This window comes from Ursus maritimus, unplaced genomic scaffold, assembly GCF_017311325.1.
Source record: "Ursus maritimus isolate PB19 unplaced genomic scaffold, ASM1731132v1 scaffold_26, whole genome shotgun sequence".
NCBI classification, from domain to species: Eukaryota; Metazoa; Chordata; class Mammalia; order Carnivora; family Ursidae; genus Ursus; species Ursus maritimus.
This window is the reverse complement of record NW_024425119.1, coordinates 29207578-29235202: the sequence shown is the minus strand read 5'-3', so window position 1 is coordinate 29235202 and position 27625 is coordinate 29207578. Positions and strand designations below refer to the sequence as shown.

The window sequence follows — 27625 nt, the reverse complement described above, 5'->3', positions numbered from 1 at the left end:
TATCCTGGAAGTCAAGTAAAGCAAGTGTTTCAAGGAGAAGGGAGGGCTCAACTATATCAATGCTGCTAATAGGCCAAGTTGATTGGGGGGGGAGGGGGACCAAAAACTGATTATTCTCATATGAGGTCAAGCAAAAACCACCACAGTCGAAAACAAACATGACCAAATCCACAATGAGTAACAACTAATCTTTACCTTGGTCATTCCTGGCAAATCCACAAGTGTCAGATTGACAACATTGGGTGAAAAAATCTTAAGATGAATTGGCTCAGGGCTTACTCCCTAAAAATAAGTTTAAAAATATCATATTAAAATTTCAGTGAAATATAAAATGCTAAAGTACACCTCATTTCAAGTAGATAACATTAGATGCTTTTAAATATGAATTAAACCATGAACATTTGAATGATCAAAACCTGATGAAACACATGGCAAGTAAGACAGACAGCCATATAGCAGGTGATAATCTTATCAAATCCTCTAACATTAATATACAAAATTTATTTTCCCTGCATTACTTCCCATTCTTGTCTCTTGATTCTGAACAGACAAAACTTCTTAAATATGTTTAACAGACTTAGTGCTGAACAAAAGAAAACTGTATCACTATCCAAATGTATGAGGTTCTTGAGTAGACAGTGAGGCACAGGGCAACAAGTTATCCAAATCAACTTGGCTCCCAATCTTTGAATATCAAGTAGCAGAAGTGTATATTGTAAGAGATCCCTCGGAAAATTTATCTGTATCTTCAGATCCCTGAATTCAATTAGTGAGAATCTGGATAGTGAGAGATACCTCTATTTTCTCTCCCCTAGACTGAGATTATTATCCAGATTGCCTTCTCTTCACCACTGGTCCTCTACAAGTTCTAAAGCTGAGCCAGTAAAAAGGCACAACGAAAATGTGCATAACTTGTCTTTGCACGTGCCCTTCTTTATCCTTGGAAACGTCCTCTCATCTTACCTACCTTATATCTTCTTTCATTAACCCAATGAAAATTCTAATTTCCCAGAAAGCTTTTTTGGAACATCCTTCATACTCTGAGTTATATTAAATTACTCCGAACTACTTTTCTATCTCAAATACACCAATGTTCCAAAGTCATATGCTGATATTCAGCATACCTACCTAGGCTGTGTACTTCTCAGGATTCCCTTATCATGTCCACTACAAAGCTTTGCTCAAATGCCTTTACAATTCCAATCCCACAGGTATTTTAAATCTTTCAGGGCTTTATGTTAGGCATATGAAATCATCTAGATATTTACACATATAAAATTACTTACATAAGATCAAAGTATCATTTACTTCATTACAAACATGACTTAGGAGAGACTTTTCACAGATTGGGGGTAGGGGACTTCTCATTCTTTGGACACTGTGGGTAAGAAAACCTGCTAGGTAAGTATATCCTATCCCCACGATAAATTACACATCTTGTTGGTATACAGACATTTCATGACATTCAGTTTAGTGTAACTAAAACTTTCCTTTCTGAAGCACTAGTCACATCCACTCTAAAGTCTAGCCCTATGTAAAATTACCACCAATTCCTAAATTCAGTAAATCCGTGGCGATGCAGGAGCGAATTCAGACTGGTATTATGATTAATAACATCCCCCAAATCAAAATTACCCCTGGTACAATTACAGGACTGAGACAAGCTAATCTATTTCCTTGCCACTTTTCTACCTCTTCTGTACAACACCATTATGAGAAATTCAAGGAAGTATGGTAGCAGCAGCAACTCAAAGGTTACCAGATGTCAGAGAGATAAATATCCTGACTAGACATAAAGAACTGATATGGCTCCCAAAATGCCTTTTTGTCAGGACAGCCACTCCAGCACAGCACCTGGCAGACAAAAGGGTTCAATGAATACTTGCTGAATATTAATGCTGGGCTAGGGCCCACTTGTGGGATTAAATAGCCTCTGGATAATACAAGAATGGAGGCTTAAAAAAATTTTTTTTTAAAGGAAGGGAACAGAGAGAAAGGTAGCAAGAACAAACAAAGGAAAGAAAACAAGCATTTATGGGAAGCAGTAACAGTGCCTGGTGCCAAGATTAATGGCATCTCGGACACCTAATTTACTTTAAATTCTCACAATATTAGAAAACAGGAAAACAAGTAGTTAACATTAGTTGTTATTTTCACTGGAAAAAAAAACCTCTCTACTTTCATAGTAAATCTAGCCTTACTCAGGTAAGAGAGTGCTTCAAAATCTCAGAAGTTACAAAATGCCTCATGTTAGAGTACAGTCAATTCATCAGAAAAAGCTAACTTATTGTAGCAGTACCAAACAGAAAAATTATACAAGTGCTACGTACATCACCAGATCAAGAATAAATATCTAAATGAAATATCTGGTAGTATAATAAAGCTCTAAGAAACAAATGGGATTTTAAGTCGTTTTTATATATTTGTGAAAATCCCCATTAGTTTCAGGACTATGAATTTACAATGCCCATCATACATTACACACAGAATACTCTCAGTATATATTTACTGTGCTTGTATGCTCCAGCTCTAAAAGATGCCCACCTTATTATTTCCTGAAATCCTTTCTGTTTCATTTTCAATTTCTTGTCGAATTTCATCAAAATCCGTGTAAAGCTAAAAATCATTGAAACAAAAAGCACAACACTCATAGTAAGATCAAGTTTTTAAGTGAGGGGTTCATAAATTTCAAAGAGGTCTATGATCTGCTTCACAGAATTAGTAAATTCTAACATATACACGTATTTTCTGAGCCAGAGTTTTATATGAGTTTCTCAAAGCTGCCTGATCCCACAACAGTAAATTTCCAAATTACGATAAAGCTCAACTTAATATGTTTTCCAAATAAACTGCTATGGTTAGAAATGTTACTAAGATTAGATTTATTTTACAAGGAACAGTTGCTTCAAGGTAACATACCACACCAATGATAAGAAACTAAGTTATCAAATACTTGCACAAAAAAAATTTTCAACATGTTATTTCTTCATAATATTGTGTGATTGATTACCTTATTTTTGGTGTGAAGAAATTTACCCCATTCTTCTGCTTCAACCCCTGAAAAAGAAAAACTCCGTTTATTGGAAACTACGGGAATTACCTTTTCATCTTAGGAATTCAAAAAGGCAACACAGTATCATTTGTTTCTGTTTTGCCACTGACAAGCAGTATTTTAAGATCTATTAAATTATACTTTCATATTTTAAAAATTGTATCCTATATTTCAAGAAGTGACTATTTTCAGTTATTCACAGGTCTTCCTTTTGAAATCTAGATTTGAATATTGATTCTACAAATAAAACTATTCACTTCTCTTTGTATTTTGTATGTAATTATATCATAGTAAAAGTATATGATTTGTTTTTAAATATCTTACACATAAAGCAGTTTATATAACGAAAGTAACTCAACCAAATGGCTAAAAGAAGAAAAACTAAGAATCCTACTGAGTAATGCAAAAAGCACATAAAATAGATTTACATACATAACTCAAGGTAAAAATTTGCAATGTGTAAATGAAACAGCTATTAAATCCATTTTTTTAAAATTTCGTTTCCTACTGGCTACGTGTAAGTCACAATTTATTGTTCCTTTAAAAAGCCCCCTCAGTAGTGCATTCTGTGATTTATATGCACTTTCAAGGTGATTTCCCCCCCTTGGAAGTGAAGGTTGGAAAGAAATGAAATGAGTGTGTTGGGGACGAGGGTGGGACAGATAGACCCTAGCATAACTATTGTACGGAGTCGCTACTCTCCATGAAGTTTCCAATAAGGTCTGTTCTTCCTGCACTTGCTGAGAAAAAGGAAAATATATTCACTGTAGGCACTGTTTCAAGTGGTCTAAATCTTGGCAAGCAAGTTTTGTTCTAGTTTTTTCAGAGAAACTAGATATGTTTAATTGTACAAAGGTAACCTAACTGCCTAAGCACAGCTATTGTTTTCGCCAAATTTAGAGTTTTAAATATCTTCATGACTGAGTTTATGAATAATGAACATCAGCCACTGAAATCAAAATAAAAATGACTAAAAGATATTCAAATAAATATTGAAGAAAAAGTGATTCGATTCTTTGGTGGAAATAAGGTAAACAAAACTGGATCCTTTTTGCAAGTAAAATGCTCACCTACTTGAAGCTTAGTACCTTCTTCCAAGGAGTCTCAATGGAGGACTGGAGTATTCTAGGTGAACAGAACTCACAGAGGCAAGTACTACAGACCAAAGGGGTGTTTTTAATTTACCTTATCATATATGAGAGGCCTGGCTTAACAAGCATGTTTTTAAAAATAAAAATAAAATAAATTACATTCACCACCAAAAAAAGCCTGCATTCTGATGCAATGCCAAGAGGGAACGAGAACCACCTGCAATCAATCAATGTGGACAGGCAAATAAAAATGGAAGAGAAATAACGCACACAGCCTGTAAGAGTACATAAGCACACATGCAGGCATACTAGAAAAAGAAGGGCCAAAAACAAATGGATAAAGGAAACCTTTAGAAAGGTGTCTTGAGTTTTTCCATGTAGCAGGGTCTGTAGTTAAAGAGAAACAGCACAGAATTGTAAGTTTAGTGCTTATCCCTAATATTTTAAACCTTTTTAAAAAAATCAAATGTGCAGAAACCTGAACACATTTCAAATGCACAGAGCATTCAATTATTCAAAATTTACAACTGTAACTCCCACTATAATTAATTATAATTAAAGGGATGTAGAGATTGTAAGTGATATAAATGAAGCATACTCTGTGTCATAATTCACTGTTATTTTCCATGACAACTAAGTGTGTTACCTCTGGTTTCTATTCTAACACAACTGGATTAAATACTTGATATATTTGATATCTATGACTATGGGAAAAGATAAATTGCCTGGTACAGAAAAATCTACAAAGCATACCAAAAACATCTTTCAACACCTCAAAAGTAAATATATACAAGTATTTACCCTATTCACAAAGATTGAGCTTTATAAGCGATTATTATGTTCTTTGAAATATACTGAATTTAAAAGAACACAAACGACTTTGGTCTTTAATCAGCATGCTGCTTTTGGATTTTGCCTAAAAAGAAATCTGAGGAAAGCTTGATTTATTTCTTAAAATATATGACAGATAATCATGCAGTCCAAAGTTCAAACTAAACCACTATCTTACTCTAAAAAACAGTGTGAATACGTTTTTGGTAAGATTTTATCAGAAAATTCTTTTACACTGGCAAAAGGGGATGCAAGCTGAGAAATTCTACACATTTGACACCTCAATTATCATAGCTGGTTTGCAGAATGAAAGATTCCACATTGAATAAAATTTCCTGATAATTAAATTATGCCTATTAAACATTAAAATGTTTATTTTAGTCAGTTTTGATGGACCTATATCTAAAATGGATTATACTACTCCATGTCATCCTAAAACACTCTGCTCCTAAACTAAACTATTATTGATAACTTGGGCCTTTCTTACATAACAAAGCCCTGTGACGTATAAATCCTTATACAAAATGGTTAGAGACTGATTTTTTTCTTTTTTGAAAGTTCCATCTGGTTATGTTTTCCTCCCTTTCTCCTCTGTGGTTGTCAGACTGTCAGGTAGTTCATACTCTTGTGGCTAACTCAATGTTTATCTGCTTCATTGTTTCTGATTTTCTCTGTGTTACAAAGATTTATGAGGAAGGTAGACTGTTTATCCTGAGGATAAAGAGGCTCTGGTGAGAAACTAAGGAATTATGACAGTTATTAATAAGACATATGAAATTTAATACTCAAAACTTAATCTATTTTGTGTTCCGGGTAGCTAAGTTGTCATTTTAAGTGACGTTTTATGTTTTTTTATATAAAATATAAGCACTAAGCTTTGAAAAAAATATATATATAGGTTAAAATATGCAGATTTGCTGACCACCACCAAGAAGAGACACATCAACAAAACATAGTGAACATACAAGCAGAGATACTGAGGAACTGACACTTCTGTAGCTGAAATGTACACCCTTTTCTAAAAACACTGCCCAGCTCTGCAAATATTTTCTGAGAGGCAGGATATCTATCATCTGCCCTTTTCATGGTGACTGAAGACAATAAAAAGTTAAAAGAAACAGACCTAACTAATGCCATATGGTTTCTTAAAGTCTTATTAGTTTAAAGTATTTGGTAGATTTGACGAAAGTTAGTGCGAACGAAGTTTTAAGTGTTATTCTATATATATATATATGAAGCTGAACCACAGGTTAGTCCAAAATGATTAAATTCAAGGCTCAGAATTTCAATAATAAAGAAATATTACAGAAATGCAAAGTGATGAATAATATGCCCAGACGCTACCTAATATAATTAAGAGGCTCCTGCATATCCTCTGGCAGTTTATCCAAAAATATTACTTGTTAACATCTACAACTTCATTAAACTGCTTCAGTGATTAACTTTCTACATCATGATAGGGGTTTTTTTTTACTTCCTTAACAAAATTAGGCTTTCACCACCAATGCTCCTATAATAATGGAAAAATAAGATACAAATTAAAGTAACTTCAATTTCATCAATACTATCATCACTTCTTAGGTCAGAATCTAAGAAGTAGAATGAAAGTGTACTGAAAACAGATCTCAGCAGGTAAGTAACAAACATGGTACTCTGCTACAAATGTAGTAATTACAGCATTTTACAGCATTTTATAAAAAAGACAGTCTGAGCCAAACACTGAACAAAGATTAAATATATTACTTTCATCAAGCATTCCAACCTCACTAATATAAATAGGACACATACTTAATAAACAATTTTATATCCGTTTATAGACATAATATTTCTCAAAATATTTTCAGTTTAACCAAAGAAGGACTGCTATAAAGGACAGTGCTTATTTTCTTATCTTATTATTCCACATTTACTATTGCAGGAGTGGGTGGATCTTAAAAATCAGAATAGTAGGTGCTATGTACGTAAGCCTTAGCCAGAGAAAGATAGTAAAAAAATAAAAGAACCAAAACTCTTTCTAAAAATAATATTTTATTAGCTTAAACAGCAAAAGATTCAAAAGTAGCAGGTACATGGTGAGACCAGAAAAGGGAAGGTGAGATAACACTGCTGTATTGAAAAGCAAAGTCATTTTAATTGTATTTAAAATCTTTAAACTAAAATCTAAATTATTTAAATTTCTAAATCAAAGTTAAAAAATAAAAACTGGGAAAAAACCTTATTAAAACACACCAAAAGACACAAAAACTTTTTCTTTCAAATAACTGATTTCTATTTATCCAGTACCTCACTAAATCCTCCCTAAGCATTAATGACAGTTTACTAATAAGCTGAGTTACCAAAAAGGTACTATTCCAAGTCTACTCATGGTCCTCAAAACAACAAAACTTACTCTTTTTTCATAAGAGAAATGATGCATTCCATTTCTCTTCACAGGACTCCTGCTTCTGTTACAGCCCCTGAGTTGTCTAATCAATTCATGTATTTTTAAGCAAATTTTTCAAGCAAAAATGAATTTTTAAACGATTTCTATTCCAATTCTAAAATTTACCATTTTCCTCTCCTGTTGTTTTTCGCTTATCTTCGGGTGAAACATGGACTAGCTGCAGAATGAGAGGTCTCCGGGTGACAATACCAGTGCCTCTGGGAAGCAGGTCCCTCCCCACTAGGCTTTCTAGCACTGAGCTCTTTCCACTGCTCTGAAAACAGAATACACAAGAGCAAAATTAGTTTCTCCACAGATCTTTTTTTAAATATTTATTCATTTGAGAGAGAGAGAGAGAGAGAGAGAGAGAGAGCGCGCACAAACAGACGGAGGGGAAGGCAGAGGGAGAGGGAGAAGCAGGCTCCCCGTTAAGCAGACAGCCCGACACAGGGCTCGATCCCAGGACCTTGGGATCATGACCCAAGCCAAGGCAGATGCTTAACCAACTGAGCAACCCAGGTGCCCCCCCCACAGGTTTTTTAATAACTCAATAAAACTATACTAACAAAGCACCATACAAAGAAATGAAAGGAAAAATTATCGCAAAGATGTTTAAAAAGAAAGTTTAGTCACATTTTCTATTAAATGATCTTTATTCCTTTATAATAAAGAGAGAATAAAGTCCCACTCTCCCCCCAAAATTTAAATAATAAAAAATAAAGTCCCACCCCACCCCCATAATTTTCCCACCTTTTCTGATACTCTCCCAACCAGGTTTTCAAAACCCGTATAATACTGGTATGTAACATTATGCCTATGAAAATATATTACTTTAAATGGGGTAGTTCTATACCCTTTTATTTTTAATGTTGCACTCACGGATAATATTCCATATCAATAGACTAACTTCTGCATTTAATAGTTTAGTAGTATTCTACTGTTTGTAAAGCCGAACACTGACTTGGACATTTAAATGGTTTTTGCTATTAACAACACTGCAGTGCACATGCTTTACATATAACCTTACTCACATATTACCTTATTAGTTTTATTAAATGAAATGGCTGTGATTAAAGAGCACAGAGATTTTAAGCATTCACAGATACTGTCAGACTGCACACAAGACGGCAGGAACCAAGCTATCCTTCCCACGTAATCTGCTGCACTCCCATCAGCATTGGGCATTATCACATTTTTGAATCTTTGCTACTTTGATAGATGAACACTGACAACTCATTTAAATTTACATTCCTTTACTACTAAAGGCAAGGATCATTTTGTTTAAAGGCTTTCTGTATTTTTCAGTGACTGTTCAAATGCTGGCATTTTATTATTATTAGCTTATAAAGCCCTTTATCCATGTATTTCATTTTTTGTTCTGAATGTTTCCCAACTTTTTATTATGAAAATTTCAAAGCCACAAGAATTTTGAAAATATTAACAGTGGATGGTCACATCTTAAGATGCACCAATTAACATTTTGACGCATGCTTTTAGCTTTATGTCTGTTCTTAAACACACACACTTCTTTTTCTTCTGTTCTATTTAAGTTAATTATATATATCATGACACTTCATCTCTAAATATTATAGCATATCTAGTTCTAAGAACACTCACAAGGGCATTCTTTTATATAACCACATCCAATGGTCACACACAGGAAACTTAACAATAACAATACGTTTTATTTATTTATTTATTTATTTATTTATTTTTAAGATTTTATTTATTTGACAGAGACACAGCGAGAGAAGGAACACCAGCAGGGGAAGTGGGAGAGGGAGAAGTAGGCTTCCCGCTGAGCAGGGAGCCCGATGTGGGGCTCGATCCCAGGACCCTGGGATCATGACCTGAGCCGAATGCAGACGCTTAATGGCTGAGCCACCCAGGAGCCCCATAACAATATGTTTTAAAACAGTAGATTATCAAATAATATATAAAACCCTAATCTATACATTTTTAATGTTTACAATTTTCTTAACTTTATAGGTAATATTTTCTGTACAGAATATTTTTTCTGTGCTATACTTCTTAGTCAAAACTAGTACAACTTTTACTTTCATATTTTCTAGAAAGGCAAAAATCCTAAATTCATCTATTGTATCAAAAAGAGTCTACAGAAAGCAGATGGCCCACTCGAGTTAGGTTAATTTAAGGAGAATTTATTTACAAGCAGACTGTCTACAAAGCTGAGGCTAAGGCTCACAGAAATCACAAGGAATAGTACAATAACCCAGGCTAGTAACAATAGAGAAGTTCTTACCACCCATAGGCCCTGAAGAAAAGACTAGGACTTCAAAAGAGGGAAAGCCAGCCCAAGGCATCTACATACGGAGAATGAGCCACAGAAATAAATATCCGAACTTTAATCTCCTCTTTTCTCCAATTCCTGCCAGGGCTCCCCATTTCCAAATCATATCAGATGCCAGAGGACATAGGGACCCATTGACATTGTCCAGAAAGGTCCCCTCTGATAAAGAACAAGAATGTTGACTGGAATAGTCAAATCGAAGATTATGTGACACACCTGGTACTGCCAGGTGTTAAGTGTCTCAGTTAATGCCTCTCACTAAAAAAAAAAAAAAAAAAAAAAGTGATTTTTATCATTTCTTTTCTGTATTCTAAAAATATTTAAATGACATGGAAATTTCCTGTTCTTTATGCATTTGATAAAACATGTCCATAAAAAAGGAAACCATCTAACTCTCTGAATTTTCAAATTTACAGGCATAACTGCTCATAATATTCTTAGAAATTGTTCATTTTTCTTCTAATATTTTGTCTTTATGTTGTTTCTTCTGACCAGATTTTCCAGTTGATTATTAAATTGATTTTACTGGTCAAATCTTTCACTGATTTCATTTTTTAGTTATTTTTCTAATACTGTTAATTTCTACTTCTTCCCTTCCCTCCCCCCCCTGAAAAAGAGGGGTTATCTTTTCTTCTTTTTAAAAACTCCTGGAGTTAAACATTTGGCTTATTTCTCTATCTCAGCTACCAACACTTGCCCCACCCATCCCATACACATGCATACATTTCTCAAACTCAGTTGTGTCTATCTTTTCCTCTACACCAAGAATCATGGTTCTCAAGGACACAGTTCATGACAGAATTAGAATAATACACAATTACTCATTTGCTTTTATCTCACATTACAAAGTCTCCAAATACTATCAATGCTACCACCACCAGTAAGATAACTGAAAATAGTTTTTTAAATGTTTTGCATTTGATCCCTCCATTCTCTTTCCCACCTCTTTACAGTCACACTTTCCCCCTTTTAGCCATCATATGATTCTGCAAGTGTCATGCTAACATCAGTCCTTATATTAATGTCTCTCTAGTCATTTTGATTCTCTGAAGCTTGTTATTTAGTAAATTCCTCAGGAAGGGGTAATGGAAACAATATTCTTCAAATTCTAGCATACATATAAGTTTGTGACTTTTATACCTGAAAATCAGCTTGATTATATATAAAATCTTGGGATCATACACTCTTATCTTAGATATAAAATTTCCACAATAAATTGTGTCTTCTCTCATAAGTCTTTTCATAAATATGTCTTCTCTCGTGAATGGTTACTGTTGAAAAATATGACAATAATCTGATTTTCCTTCTAAGGGACTTTGTGAATTCTTGCCTGCAGGTCTGAGGGCTTTTTATTTTTCTTTTAAAGTTCAATAATTTTACTAGACTATGTTGCATCTCAGAGTTGGTCTTTCTGTGTCAATGTTCTCAGGTATGTGCTGTACTTTCTCAAAATGGAATTTCAAATCTGTTTTTAATTCAGTTAAATTTTTAGCATCTGTTCTGTTCCCTCACTAATGGGGGGGGGAAGGGGCTCCCATTATACATATGTTGGATCTTCTTTGACTGTTTTCAATATGTTAACTGCTGTCAAATTCTTTTTACAACTCTTTCTTACCCTTATTTTTAATGTTTTTCCTTTTCATCTTTCTCTCTCAAGGTACTGTTATGTTTCTTTGCTCTTGTATTCCTTCCATTCCCTTCATTTATAAAATAACTGTTCGTTCATTTCTAATATTTTACTAAGTTTTATCACCTAGTTTTTATTTTTTCTCTTGCAAACTTGTTTTTTTAATGCCTTGTGATTATGTCTTGTCTTGCCTTTTGTCTTAATATCTAATTGTTTTCATTTGTTTTGTGGATTTGTCTTTCTGGTGTGCTTTCTTGTCTACAGGGCTGCTATTCTGAGTCTCATTTTTCTTTAAAAACTTTGTGAGATCTGACAACATTTTCTAAACTTTAGAAAAAAAGCTTGATCTAGAATAGCTCTTCTAACTTCACACTCTAAAACTCCCTCATTTACATTCAATGTTCAAAAATATAGTTGTTTTCTGATATCTTGTCTCTCTCGCCACCACTTTTATCAGGATCTTCTCTTTCCTTTGCTGTATTCTTCAGGCAATGCTGTTATATTCTCAGTTCTTTTGCACTCTGAGACTTGGTCCTGGAAAGGAGCTTTGGTTGGTTAGTTTTCAGTTTCACAAAGGTGCTCTAGTCCCTTAAGACTTGACCACAGACCTCTCTCACACACCCATTATCTGTGGTGCAAAACCCCACCCAGTTTCAGCTGGTATTCTTAAACTGGCCATGCAAAATTTCCAGTGATTACTTTCTATTTTTTGATTCCCAGATTCATCGGATGATCCACTGCTTCCCTCTTCTTCCTACATAGATAATAATACACAGGTCTTGGAGCTGTTTGTGGTTCATCCCCAACCTACTGGTACTGGACGGTTTACAGAGAAACATGGTCAACTCATTTTCTTGTAAATGTTGTAGGAGCACCTGGGTGGCACAGTGAGTTAAGTGTCCAACTCCTGGTTTCAGCTCAGGTCATGATCTCAGCGTCCTAGGATTGAGCCCCACATCAGGCTCTGCACTCAGCGCAGAGTCTGCTTGAGATGCTTTCTCCCTCTCTCTCCCAGTCATGCAAACTGCTCTCTCACTCTCTAAAATAAATACATAAATATTTGAAAATGTTGTAAATGATCATGGGTTTTGGGTTTCCTATTCTATTTGTCCCATTTTTATGGGAAAGTCATACAGAGATTAGGAAACTATTCTATCACTGTTGTCATCTCAGAAACCATAATATGGAAATTTAGTCCACTTGGAAAAACTGAGACTAGTGCTTAATATTATACATTTTTTTTACATTATTCAGTCATGAAAAGAAATAAAGTACTGATACATGCTACAACATGGATGAACCTCAAAAACATTACACTAAGTGAAAGAAGTCGGTCACAAAAGGCCACATATTTATTTGATCCTGTTTATATGAAATGTCCAGAAGAGGCAAGAAAGTAGATTAAGTGGCTGCCAAGCACTGAGGATAGAGGGAAGTGGGGAGGGACTGCTAACGGATACAAGGTTTCCTTTTAGGATGATGAAATACCTAAAACTAGATTACGGTGATGGTTGCACAACTCTACAGACTTGCTAAAAACTACTGGTTATACATTTCAAGTAGGTGAACTTTATGGTATATAAAAACATCTCAATAAAGCTGTGAAAAAACAAAATAAAGAAGAAGAAAGTTTCAAATGAATTACAAATTTTAAAAAGTATTAGAGAATATTAAAGTATACCTTCCTGACTCCCTAATACATAAATGTACAAACTAGAGGAAAAAATTTGATAATTCAACTACAGTAAAATTGAAATTTCTTTTACTCATACAAAAAGTTAAGAGGAAAATATTTGTGATCCCTATAACTGACAAAGAACTAGTAAGCAAAATGCAAAAATAACTTCTACAAATTAGTTAGAAAACGATGAATAATCAAATAGAAAATAATGAGATAGGAACAGAAACTTACAAAAACAGAACGACAAAAGGACAAAAGTTAAGATGCTCAAACTTGTTAATAATCAGGGAGATATAATAAAAACTACAATTAAATACCATAAATTTAAAACGTGACAATAAACAAGAGTCCTGTCCAACATGGCAACTTAAGATGTTGAACTCACCTCCTCCAGACACACCAAATCTACACCTAATTATACAGCACTTCCTCCAAAGAACTGAGGGCTGCCTGAATAGCTTCTATACCACAGAACACAGAGAGGCCACAGAGAAAATGGAAAGAAAGACAGAGAAACCAGACACCATAAGGAAGAGAACCTCTACGCCCAACGCTGTGAGCTGCAATAGGGAGGGATAGTACAAAGGGACTATGGGCAGATTCATCTGCCCTGGGGCTCAGGAAAAAAAAAAAAAAAAAACAATTGTGGTTTAAAAAAGCAATTAGTATAAAAAAGATCCAGCCATACAACTCCACCAAATAGTGGGAGAGCTGCTGGGACTCTCTCCAGGTAGTTTACATTCACCTTCCACCTCGATAGTGCAGATGGTGAGCAGGGTTCCAGGTGCCAAAGCCAACCTACCACCTCAGAGAGTACTGGGTCCCTAGCCTACATCAGCCATAGCCATCCCATCAAGGCACCACCAGTGCGGCACACATCAAGACATCCTTGGTCAGCACTCATTACAGCTCCAGCTGTCATGTCAAGGTGACACAGGAACAAAGTACCCCAGAACACCACAGGCCCATACCACTTTGACTCAAGACAGCTTGCAACGACATACCCCAGCACAGAGCACTCCAGGACTACCTGGATCACACCTGCCTGGATCCAGCCACTCTGCCAAGGGACCCCCTGCATGGAGCACCCCAGGAACCCCTGCCCCATGCTGCCTCAGTTCCACCCACCCCACCAAGGAATCCCCTAAGTAGAGCACTCCAGATCCCCTGGCCTGCACCACATCTTGTCTGCAGTCACCCTAACAGGGCATCCCCTTCACAGGGTGCTCCAGGTCACCCTGGTCCACACAAGTCTTGGCTCTAGTCACCCTACCAGGGCACCCCCTGAACTGAGTAACCCCAGACATACCAGCCTGCACCCACTTCAGCTTCGGCAATCCTGCCAGGGCACCCTCTGTGTGGAGAACCCAAGGACCAGCTCCTATCCATTTCAGCTTTAGCTGCCCTACCAGGGTGCCCTCTGTAGGGAGGGACCTAGGACCCCCAAGCTTGCACTCACTTCAACTGTGCTGCCAGTGTACCCTCTGAATGGAAAGCCCCTGGACCACCCAGGCACATGCCCACTTCCTCACTGGCCATTCCACCAGGGCAGCCACAGCACAGAGTGCCCCAGGGCCCCACTCCAGACTCAGGCCCAGCCAGCCAAAGTCACCAAACACACACAGTCTACACAGGGGATGATTACACACAAGACCATACCTTCAAGTTTAGGAAAAGTAGCTGTCCAACCCAATTTATAGGAACAAACAAAGTCAAGCAAAATGGAAGACCAAAGAATATGCTCCAAACAAAATAGAACAAAACCTAAAAAAAAAAAAAAAAAAAAAAAAAAAAAAAAAAAAAAAAAAAAAAAAAAAAAAAAAAACTAACTGAAACAGAGATAAGCAATGTACCTGACACAGTTTAAAGTAATGATCATAAAAATGTTCACAAGACTGTAGAGAAGAGTGGGAGAACTCAGTGACACGTTCAATAAAGAGGTAGCAAATACTAAAAAGCTGTAATCAAACTTGAAGAAAACATTAACTAAAATAGAAAATACACTAGAGAGAATCAACAGAGCATCAGAGGATAGAAAAGACTAGATAAGCAATCTGGAAAACAGGGTAATGGAAAGCATCCAAGCTGAAGAGCAAAAAGAAAAAAAGAATTTTTTAAAATGACAACTAGGCTAAAGGATCTCTCAGACAACATCAAGTGAATTACCATTCACATTATAGGGGTCCCAGAAGAAGAGAGGGAAAAAGGGGGCAGAAAATGATATGAAGAAATAATAGCTGAAAACTTCCCTGACCAAGGGAAGGAAACAGACATCCAAGTTCGGGAAGCACAAAAAGTTACAAACAAGATGAACCCTGGAGGCCCACACCAAGACAACGTAATTTAAATGGCAAAAGTTAAAGAAGGAATTTAAAAAGCAGTAGGAGAGAAGAAAAAAAAGAACATAGAAGGAAAACCTCATAAGACCATAAGCAGATTTTTCAGGAGAAACTTTGCATGATATATTCAAAGGGCTAAAAGGAAAAAAAAATCTACAACCAAAAATATTATACCCAGCAAGCTTATCACTCAGAATTGAAGGAGAGATAAGGAGTTTCTCAAACAAAAATTAAAGAAGTTCATTACCACTAAACCAGCCTTACAAAAAATGATAAAACGACTTCTGTAAGTAAGGGGGGGAAAGCTATAATTAGAAATAAGAAATCTATGAAAAAATGATGCAAAATCTAACAACATATAATTAAAACATGGAGGAGGGAGTAAAAAAGTTTTTTTGAATGTGTTCAAATGTAAATGCCCACCAACTTAATATAGAAAGCTGTATACTTGGGACCCTACATATGAATCTCATGGTAACTACAAACCCAAAACCTACAATAGACACACAAAAAAATAAAGAAAATCAAGCATAACACTACAGAAAGTCATCAATAACAAGGAAAGAGAGCAAGAGAAAAGGAATAGAGAAGAACTACAAAAACAACCGAAAACTATTAACAAAATGGCAAAAAGTACACACCTATCAATAGTTATTTTAAATGTAAACAGACTAAATGCTCCACCAATCAAAAGACATAGTGTGGTGAACTGGATTAAAAAAAAAAAAAAAAAAAGACGCATTTATAAAATGCCTGCAGGAAACTCACATCAGACCTAAAGATACATTCAAACTAAAAGTGAAAGTATGGAAAATGACATACCATGCCAAAACAAATGAAAAAAATGCTGGAGTAGCAATACTTTTATCAGACACAAATGGACTTTAAAACAAAGACTGTAACAAGAGACAAAGAAGGACATTACATAAGGATAAACAGGTCAATCCCACAGGAGCATATAACAATTTTAAGTATCTACACACCCAAAATTGGAGCACCTAAATACATAAAGCAAATATTAAAACACAAAAGGAAAAATTAATAGTAACACAACAGTAGCAGAGGACTTTAACACCCCACTTACATCAATGGGCAGATCATCCAGGCAGAAATTCAATAAAGGAACAGTGTCTATGTTTGGGGCTTGAATTCACAACTCTGAGATCAAGACCTGAGCCAGCCAAGATCAAGACCTGAGCTGGCTGAGATCAAGACCTGAGCCAAGATCAAGAGTTGGACACTTAACCAACTGAACCACCCAGGCACCCCAAGGAACAGTGTCTTTGAATGACACATTAGACTAGACAGACTTAAATATATACAGCACATTCCATCCAAAAACAGAATACACATCCTTTTGTTGGAACATTCACCAGGGCAGATCACATGTTAGGCTACAAAAACAAGTCTCAATAAAGTTAAGACTGAAATCATATCATGCATCTTTTCTGACTACAACAGTATGAAACTAAAAATGAATTACAAGGAAAAAACTGGGAAAAATCACAAATACATAGATGCTAAACAACATAGTAAAAAGCACCCAACTGGTCAATGAAGAAATCAAATAGGAAATCAAAACATACATGGAGACAAATGAGAATATGAACATAACGATCCAAATCTTTAAATGCAGCAAAAAACAATTCTTAAAGGAAAATTTACAGTGATACATGCCTCATCAAGAAATAAGAAAAATCGCAAATAATCTTACACCTAAAGTAACTAGAACAAGAACAAAGCCCAGAGTGAACAGAAGAAAAGAAATAATAAAGATGAGAACACAAACGAAATAGAGAATGATAAAGCAGTACAAAAAAAAAAAAAAAAATTGAAACCAAGAGCTGGTTCTGTGAAAATAAAACAAAACTGATAAGCTTTTAGCCAGAATCATCAAGGTAGAGGATACAAAATCAGAAATGAAAGAGAACAACCAACACCACAGAAATACAAGGATTGAGAGAATACTACCAAAAAAAAAAAAATTCATATGCCAGCAAATTGACAATCTAGAAGAAATGGATAAATTCCTAGAAAACAATCTTCCAAAACTAAGTCAGGAAGAAATAGAAAATCTGAATAGACCAATTACTCATAACAAAATTGAATTGGTAAAAAAAAAAAGCAAAAACAAAAACAAAAACTCCCCAAGACCAGATGGCTTCACAGGCAAATTCTCCCAAACATGTACCTAGTCTTCTCAAACTATTCCAAAAAATAGAAAAGGAAGGAAAACTTCTGAATTCATCCTATGAGGCCAGCATTACCCTGATATCAAAACCAGATAAAGACACTACAAAAAAAGAAAACTACAGGCCAATATCTTTGATGAACATAGATGCAAAAATCCCCAATAAAATATTAGCAAATTGAAGCCAACAATACATTTAAAAAAATCATTCACAGGACGCCTGGGTGGCTCAGTCAGTTAAGCATCTGCCTTCGGCTCAGGTCATGACCCCAGGATCCTGGGATCGAGTCCCATATCAGGCTCCTTGTCAATGAGGAGCCTGCTTCTCCCTCTACCTGTTACTCCCCCTACTTGTGCTCTCTCTCTCTGATAAATAAATAAATAAAATCCTGAGGAAAAAAAATCATCCACTACAATCAACTGGGATTTATTCCTGGGATGCAAGGGTGGTTCAATATCCACAAATCATTCAATGTGCTACATCACATCAACAAAATACAGGATAAGAACCATATGATCATTTCAATAGATGCAGAAAGAACATGTGACAAAGTAAAAAAATCCATTCACCAGGGCGCCTGGGTGGCTCAATTGGTTAATCGACCAACTCTTGATTTCAGCTCAGGTCATGATTTCAGGGTCGTGAGATCGACCACCACACCGGGCTCCATGCTCAGTGGGGAGTGTGCTTGAGATTCTCTCTCTCCCTCAGCTTCTCACTCTGCTGCTCCCCTAGCTCACACTCTCTAAAATAAATAAAACCTTAAAAAAAAAAATCCATTCAACAAAGTAGGTTTAGAGGAGACACACCTCAACATAATAAAGCCCATATGTGAAAAATCCAAAGCTAACATCATCCTGAATGGGGAAAAACTGTGAGCTTTTCTAAGATCAGAAACAAGATAAGGATGTCCACTCTCCCCACTTTTATTCAACACAGTACTCAAAGTCCTAGCCACAGTAATCAGACAAGAAAAGAAATAAAAAGCATTCAAATTGACAAGGAAAAAGTAAAACTTTCATTATTGGCAGACTACATGATACTATACATAGAAAACCCTAAAGACTCCACCAAAAAACTACTAGGCCTGATAAATGAATTCAGGAAAGTTGCAGAATACAAAGTCAACAGACAGGTATCTGTTGTATTTCTATACGCTAATAATGAAACAGCAGAAAGAAAAGAAGAAAACAGTCCCATTACAATTGTACCAAAAGTAATAAAATACCAAAGAATAAACGTAACCAAGGAGGTGAGAGACCTATATTCTAAAAACCATAAAATACTGATGAAAGAAAATAAAGATGACACAAACAAAATAGAAAGATATTCCATGGTCATGGATTGGGAGAACAAAATTTTTAAAATGTCCATATTACCCAAAGCAATCTACAGATTTAATGCAATCCCTATCAAAATACTTTTCACACAACTAGAATAAATAATCCTAAAAGTTGTATGGAACCACAAAAGACCCCAAATAGCCAAAGTAATCTGAAAAAAGAAAAACAAAACTGGAGATTATCACAATCCCAGATTTCAAGATAAACTACAAAACTAGATTAATCCAAACAGTATAGTACTGGCACAAAAACAGACACATAGATCAATAGAACAGAAGAGAGCCTAGAAATAAATACACAATGGTCAATTAATCTATGGCAAAGCAGGCAAGAATATGCAAATGGGAAAAAGTCTCTTTAACAAATAGTGCTAGGAAAACTGGACAGCTTACATGCAAAAGTATGAAAGTGGACCACTTTCTTACACCATACACAAAAATAAACTCAAAATGGATTAAAGACCTAAATGTGAGACCTGAAGCCACACAAATCCTGGAAGAGAGCACAGGCAGTAATTTCTTTGACATGTGTCAGAGCAATATTTTTCTAGACATGTCTCCTAAGGCAAGGGAAACAAAAATAAACTACTGGGACTATATCAAAATAAAAAGATCTGGACAGCAAATGAAACAATTGACAAAACTAAAAGCTGGTCTACTGAATGGGAGAAGACAGTTGCAAATCACCTACCCAATAAAGGGTTATTATCCAAAACATAAAAGAACTTACACAACAACACCAAAAACACAAATAATCCAATTAAAAATGGGCAAAAGACATGAACAGACATTTCTCCAAAAAAGACATAGGGATGACCAACAGACACATGAAAAGATGCTCAACATCACTACTCATTAGGGAAATGCAGATCAAAACCACAATGAGATACCACCTCACACCTGCCAGAATAGCTAAAATCAAAAACATAAGAAACTAGTGTTGACAAGAATGTGGAGAAAAAGGAACCCTCATGCACTATTGGTGGGAATGCGAACCAGCGCAGCCACTTTGGAAAACAGTATGGTGGGTCCTCAAAAAAACTGAAAATAGAATTACCATATGACCCAATAATTCCACTACTGGGTATTTACCCAAAAAATTAAAAAATGCTATTTGAAAAGACATATGCACCCTTTCAGTTTTTGCAGGATTAGTTACAACAGCCAAATTATGGAAGCAGCCTAAGTTTCCATTGATAGATAAATGGATAAAGAAGGTGTGGTGTGTATAGATAGGATAGATGGACAGAGAGATGGATAGATACATACATACACACACACTGTGGAATATTACTCAGCCATAAAAAATGAAATCATGCCATTCATAATAACATGGATCGATCTAAAAAGTATAATGCTAAGTGAAATAAGTCAGAAAAAGACAAATACCGTATGATTTTACTCTTATGTAGACTCTTAACTATAGAGAACTGATGGTTACCAGATTGGCGGGGGGGGGTGTGTGTGAAATAAGTGAAGGGGTTTAAGAGTACACTTATCATGAGCACTGAATAATGTACAGAATTGTGTAATCAATATATTGTACATCTGAAATTAATATAACACTGTATGTTAAGTGAACTGGATTTAAAATTTAAGGAAAAAAACACATTAGACCAGATGGACTTAAGAGATATACATAGAACATTCCATCCAAAACTAACAGAATACACATTATTCTCAAGCACACACAGAACACTCTCCAGCATAGATCATATATCAGGCCACAAAACAAATTTTAGGGGTGCCTGGGTGGCTCAGCTGTTAAGCGTCTGCCTTTGGCTCAGCAGGTCATGATCCCAGGGTCCTGGGATCGAGCCCTGTATTGGGCTCCCTGCTTGGTGGGAAGCCTGCTTCTCCCTCTCACACTCCCCTTGCTTGTGTTCCCTCTCTTGCTGTCTCTGTCAAATAAATAAATAAAATCTTTAAAAAAAAAAAAAAGGCAAAAAAACAAAACAAATCTTAGTAAGTTTAAGAATACTGAAATGATATCAAGCATCTTTTCCAACCACAATAGTATGAAACCAGGAATCAATTACAAGACCGAAAAATCTGTAAATATGGGGAGACTAATCTCCACATGCTATTGAACAAATGGATGAAAAAAAATTTAAAAACTGCTTTAAACAAATGAAAATAAAACATACCAAAACTTACAGGATGCAGCACAAGCAGTTCTAACAGAGGATCTCATAATGATAAATGCCTATATTAACAAACAAAAAAGATCTCAAATAAACAACCTAAATCTACACCTCAAGGAACTAGAAAAGGAAGACTAAATTTAGCCCAAATTAGTAGTAAAGGAATTAAATATATCAAAGATTAAAGCATATATAAGTGAAATAGAAACTAAAAAGAGAACAGGAAAAAAAAAATCAATGAAACAAAGAGCCGTTGTTTTGAAAAAAATAAAAAATACACAAATCTTTAGCTAGGCTTGCCAAAAAAAATGAGGACTCAAAATCAGAAATAGAAGAGATGTTACAACTATTATCACAGCAATACAAAAGATCTTAAAAGACTACTGATACACACATGCATGCACAATGGAATACTATTCGGCCATAAAAAGGGAAAGAAATCCTGCTATTTGCAACAACACAGATGGATCTTGACAGCATTACACTAAGTCAGAAAAAGACAAATACCACATGATCTTATTTACATGTGGAATCTAAAAAAAAGCAAATGCCTATCAGAAGCAGGGGGTAGTGAAATGGATGAAGGTAGTCAAAGGTACAAACTCCCAATAAGGTAAGTCCCGGGAATGTAACGAATAGTATGGTGACTATAGATAATATCACTGTACTTTCTATTTGAAAGTTGTTAAGACAGTAAATTTTTTCTTTTCTTTTTTTAAGATTTTATTTATTTATTTGACAGAGAGAGAGAAAGAGACAGCCAGCGAGAGAGGGAACACAAGCAGGGGGAGTGGGAGAGGAAGAAGCAGGCTCCCAGCGGAGGAGCCTGATGTGGGGCTCGAGCCCAGGACCCTGGGATCACGCCCTGAGCCAAAGGCAGACGCTTAACGACTGAGCCACCTAGGCTCCCCCAAATTTTAAATTTTCATAAGGAAAAAAATTCAACTATGTGTGATGAATATTAACTAGACTTATTATGGTGATCATTTCACTACATCTGTACATCAAATCATTATGTTGTACTCATGAAAATAATGTAATGCTGTATTATGTCAAGTATATCTCAATTGCAACAGATTCACATACAGACCAAACAAAACATGTTTATAGGTTCTCATTTTTACCTATTACGAATAATGTTGGCTTCCTCAACAACTGGTTAGAACAGTGCTTGTTTTCCCCAGGGATTTAAACACCCAATATCCACACTCTTTCNNGGAAGGTGAGTGGCTACAGAAATTTCAGTATGGCAAGTCACAGGCAGCTTGCTCTGAAAATAGGGCTCACTTGGTACTGCAATGCCTTCTGCTTTTTTCATCTCCACATTTTCCCCAAATTGATTTACTATCTATATATTTAAGCGTTAGAGATTTGTGTGCCTGGTCTTAGTGTCATCTTTTAGTTTCTCCCAAATTGTACTGTATTGAAATTTATAGTGCTCTGGATTGAGACTGAGACTTTCACTGAAAAGGCTTTGTCATATTTTTAGCTTCTTCTCTCTGATAACTACCATCAATTGGAAAATGGAAGTGGTAAATATTCATTCATGTCACATTACCCAGAACTGATTCAGTTTTTAACTAAGTTTTTATTTTTCATTGTATAAGACAGGCCTCTTAATTCTTTGATATTAATATAACAGATAAAAATGTATTTTTCTTAATTTTTTAACTTTTTCTATGTAGTGAAAGAAGCCAGACATAAATACCACATATTTTACAATTCCATTTCTATGAACTATCCAGAATAGGTAAATCCACAGAGACAGAAAGAAGACTGGTGGTTGCCAGGGACTGGAGAGACAATGAAAAATAGGAAGTGATTGCTTAATGGGTATGGAGTTTTCTTTTTGGGTGATAAAAATGTTTTGGACCTAGAAAGAGGTGGCGATTGCACAACACCATGGATGTACTGAATGCCAATGAACTGTACACTCTGGATGGCAAGTTTTATGTTATATAAATTTCACCTCATTTTTAAATTTAAAAAAGGAGCAGCACATGAGCTATATAAAGAAACTAGGAAAAAAAAAAATGTAAGTTTACCTAAGAATATTCACAAGAAATCAATATAGGAATGAAAACTATGATCAATATTTGGCATGAAATTACTAAACTTAATGAAATCATCACCTCTACGAACCCAAAACAAACGAAGGTATATCCAGCAGGAGAGGGCAAGATTTCAGGAACTCACATGTAGATAGCAATGTGGGAGGGGGTCCTTTTTTAAAATAAAGAATTCCAGACTAATTTAGCACTTTTTAAAAAGATTTCATTTATGTGAGACAGAGAGACATGGGTGGGGGGAGCAGCCTCTCCACTGAACGGGGAGCCCGGCGCGGGGCTCCAAACCAGGACCTTGGCAGACACTTAACTGAGTCACCCAGGTGCCCCAATTTAGCACTTTTTTAAAAAAGACAGTAACAAGAGTTGGTGACCATGTGCAGAAACTGAAACCCTCATACACTGATGGAGGGAATGTAAAATGGGATAGCCACAATAAAAAAACAATGTGGCAGTTCCTCAAAGTTAAAGGAGTTACCAAATGACCCTGCAATTCTACTAAGTATATACCCAAGAGAACTGAAAACATGTCCTCACAACAACTTGTAAACAATGTTCATAGCATTATTCATCATAGCCAAAAACTGGAAACAACCCAATATTCATCGACTAATGAATGGATAAGCAAACTGTGGCATACCTACACAACGGAATATTACTTAGCCATAAAAAATACATGGATGAACCTAAAAAACATGCTGAACAATAGAAGCCAAACACAAAGGGCCACATATTGTAGGATTCCGTTTATACTGAAATGTCCAGAACAGGCAAATCCACAGACAGAAAATAGATTAGTGGTTGCCAGCGGATGGGACCGGGGGAGGATGAAATCAGGAATGACTGCTAACGGGTACAGAGTTTCTTTCCTGCATAATAAAAAGGTTCTTTAAAAAAAAAAAAAAATTCAAGAATTAGTGGTGATGGTGGCATAACCTGGTGAGTATACTAAAAACCACTGAACTTTACACGGGTGAATTTTATGTTATAGGAATATTTTAATTTTTTAAATGTTAAATTAAAAAGAAAGGTTGGTTTGCAAACTGGTCATTTAAAACCCAAGGTTCCTTTTTGAATTACTAAAGGTGGAGTGCTGAAATCACTGAAAAGGTAAAGTGAAAAGTTCCTTCCTAGCACCTCTGAGCCAGCATCTCAGTTAATGTCATCAGCACTGGGATTCCTATACTGGGTGGTGGTTTGGATTACATACCTGGGTGGGCTCCCCCTTCTAATTCTCAACTTAAAAAACACTGATTAAATTTCCCAAGTTGAGTCACAAAAGTTAACTCTTATCTCCTTCTCCACCTGCAAAGTACACCATGCTCTAAAAGTATCAACCTTTTCTCTCCCCTCTTCAGTGCTTTCCACACAGATGTTCTCAGCTAGAGAAAAAAGAAAACTACTTAGCTAAACCATAAAAGCTGTGAATGATCTACAGCTATAAACTGATTCCCTCTCAGCTCCTCCAACTCACTAGGCTTGAAGTAAGTATTACTTGGGCAATTTAAGAAATCAAGAATCAGAATGCCACCACGATCAACATGCTACTGGATGGTAGTATGCCCTTAGCTCAGCTTTCCTGTCTTTTCCGTTTCGTGCACTTTAAAGTCAAAGACACACTAAAATTCTTTTCAGTTAGGATCAATGAACCAACCGCATCAGAATCACCTGTGATGCCTGGCCCAACCTAGACTTAGAAAATCAAAATCTCTGGGGATGGAATCCAGGAACTTATTTTCAAAATGATTCTTACATACACACTAAGTTTGCAAATCACTGTTCTAAAAAGTTCAATAAAATGGGACCTACAGCCACTTAAGGTATAGGTAATGTGTAAGAGAGACTATACCTGTGTTATGAAGACATCATCACTGCTACTGAGAAGTTTACCTGTCAGAACACTATGTCTGGAACTCACTGTACACTACTCCATTAAATATGAATGTAATGCATGTGCTGTATAAATGTACAAAACATTAAATGGCATAGATGACAAAGTAGTGGTGTACTTGTATTCAAGTCAAGCACAAGATTTTCTTCAACATACTGAGGAAAGTACGGGGAAAAAAGACATTGTTTTTAATCTTATTTATTTCTGCTGTACCTGAATAATAAAGAATTGAATTTCAATATGTATAATAAAGACCTAAACGGAGATAAACTTCATTAAATCAAGTCTTTAAGAACTAATTTCCCCGGGGCGCCTGGCTGGCTCAGTCAGTAGAGCGTGTATGTGACTCTTGATCTCAGGGTTAAGCTCAAACCCAATGCAGAGTGTACTTAAAACAACAACTAATTTCCCTTCTGAGTAATTTCAAACATCAAAATACAAACACGGCATACACCTGTCACTACTAGGATGGTTCTTGCTAGCACACATTAATGACTTTCCTAACAGTGAGATCTTTACTTTTCTACTCTGACCCTCCCAATTCTGCCAACAGGTTTATTCACGGAAATAAAACTCAATTTTGTGTAAGAAAATTCCTTCTTGATTTTAAACTATTTATGCTGATACACAATAGCCCTGATTCTTTTACTGCTTCAAGCTTAAAAAGCATGGAGAATCTCTTACAAGTATATGGAAAGTTTCTGGTCCACAGACAGGAAAGACTTCCAAATTACTACCAAAGAAGATTTATTTCATCTCCTTTAATTCTATTTTCAAAAACAGATCTGTTTTGATGCTAGAAGTCCCAGTGTTTTAAAATATTATCTAGTTACAGTGAGCAATATTCATTCATTCAAAGTATTTATAGAACACTCACCACATACCCCAGACTGTTCCAGAGCTAGGAACAGGAACACAGCAGTGAACAAAACATGCTAAATAAAAATACTGTTCACAATATTATATTGATGATTCAGTGTCCAATCATTACAAATATTGAGTTTCAAATACTACAATATATGTAGGCAGGAGAGACCAGAATCTATACCAATCCTACAGCAGACCAAGCCAATGTGTTTCTGAAATAATTTCTATTACTATATTTAAAAGAAAGAAAAAGTGCAGGATGCCTATGGTTTTCAAGGTTTCCAGTGTTTGAATATATTCTATAGTATTCTCTCCTAATATTTATACTCTACACTAAAATACTGTAGCAAGATGTAGCAACAGAAAATGAGTAAAACAGAACTAAGATCATTAAGAAATAAAAACACTTAAAATCAATTTACCAAGTAATCTCTAAAATGCGTTTCTCTGAACTCTGGTAAAAGTCCTTGGATTCTTCTTAAACCAAGAAAAGCAGCAGGCAGAGAAAATGAAACTTATACTTCTCTGTCACTCTAGAAATTTGTTTCTTCGACATTTCTGCATATAAAAAATTACACTATTAATGAGACCCAAAATGAAAAGACCAGAGAACCTTAATGCCCAATTTGGATGGAAGACAAAAACCACAGCCTACTCAGAAAAACTGGTTATTCCTTCCTCAAACCAGGTACCGGTGGTTTTTTTTTTTTTTTTTTTTGCTTTTGGGTTGTTTTTGTTTTTGTTTTTAACTGCTTCGGCGTTCCCGAAACCTGAAGGGATTGCACTGCAGGAAAACATTCAGGTGCCACACAGCCGCGGCCTTCTCAGCCCGGACCCCGCGGTTCCAAAACTGACTCCGCAGCCCCTGAGCAAGGCAAGGAGGGGAATAAAAAAAACCTTGCCGCCCTAAAACCAACCGAGGAAGGGCTGGCTGGCCCAGCACAAGCCCAGCGTGGCCCCGCGTGCCCCGCGCGTCCCCCAGGTGCCCTTGCAAGCAGCGGCCCGCCGGGCAAGCCGCGCCCGGTCCCCGCGGACTCCAGTTGAGCCCGCCGGCCGGTCCCTCCCCTCGCCCGCCCCCGGGACCCGCGGGGCCCGCCGCGCCGGCTCCGCCCCTCGCCTCCCGACCGGGCCCGGATTCCCAGGCCCGAAGCAACGCAGCACCAGGCGGGAAGGCGCCGCAGAGCCCGGGGAGCCCCGGCGCCCCCAGCAGCGCCCTCCCCCTACAGGCCGCAAAGGCCAGCTGGGAGCGGGCGCTGCCGCAGCCCCCCACCAAGCCCGCACCCCGGACTCTGGCCTGGGTGGACGCCGCCCTCGTCTCTTACCTGCGTTCCCACCACGACGATCTGAGGCAGCTGGATGATGTCGGCGCCCACCGTGTTGAAGACATCCTGGAGCTTGTTGATAACAGGAATTAGCGCCTCCATGACTCCGAAAACACGGGACCCTTGCCCGGCCGGCCGCGGCAATGAATGGGGCCGGGGCCCAGAGTCCGCCTCCTTCCTCCTCTCCTCCGCCCTCTCCTCGGGAGCCGGCACCCATTGGACCCCGCCCGCCCGCTACCTGCCCCCTCCCGGCAGGCCACGCGCTAAGAGGAAGGTGGAGAGGAACAAAGTCTGCCGGGAGTTGTAGTTCTGGGGCGGAGGAACGCCCTGGCCTACGGCTTCCAGAAGGCTGCGCGGCGCTGGGCGGGCGGAGAGCCAGGAACGCCGGCGTGCTTCGTGGGCTCTTGTGTAAAGACTAGGGAGTGAGACCCCGGAGAGTAGGAGGGA

The 27625-nt window shown here is 36.9% G+C and overlaps 2 protein-coding genes across 11 annotated transcripts in view; one reads left to right on the top strand and one right to left on the bottom strand.

Moving 5' to 3' along the window:
- Positions 1-25932, top strand: part of YARS2 (tyrosyl-tRNA synthetase 2) — a 64148-nt gene extending 38216 nt beyond the window's left edge. The window contains exons 7-8 of one of the 3 annotated variants that reach the window (XR_566556.2): positions 6556-6606; positions 12055-15987. The gene's annotated coding sequence lies outside the window, so the exon portion shown is untranslated. Of the gene's footprint in view, positions 1-6555; positions 6607-12054; positions 15988-24456 lie in introns of those variants that run through there. The other 2 variants (XR_566557.2, XR_566555.2) reach the window with 2 other exon arrangements.
- Positions 1-27553, bottom strand: part of DNM1L (dynamin 1 like) — a 45268-nt gene extending 17715 nt beyond the window's left edge. The window contains exons 1-6 of one of the 8 annotated variants that reach the window (XM_040642323.1): positions 27179-27553; positions 7523-7670; positions 4492-4530; positions 3011-3057; positions 2545-2616; positions 196-282 (exon numbers count right to left, since the gene is read on the bottom strand). In XM_040642323.1, the coding sequence (XP_040498257.1) occupies positions 196-282; positions 2545-2616; positions 3011-3057; positions 4492-4530; positions 7523-7670; positions 27179-27280 (495 nt within the window). In that variant the 5' untranslated portion in view covers positions 27281-27553. The remainder of the gene's footprint in view (positions 1-195; positions 283-2544; positions 2617-3010; positions 3058-4491; positions 4531-7522; positions 7671-27178) is intronic. The other 7 variants (XM_040642324.1, XM_040642328.1, XM_040642329.1 and 4 more) reach the window with 7 other exon arrangements.
- Between the last annotated feature and the right edge of the window lie 72 nt (positions 27554-27625).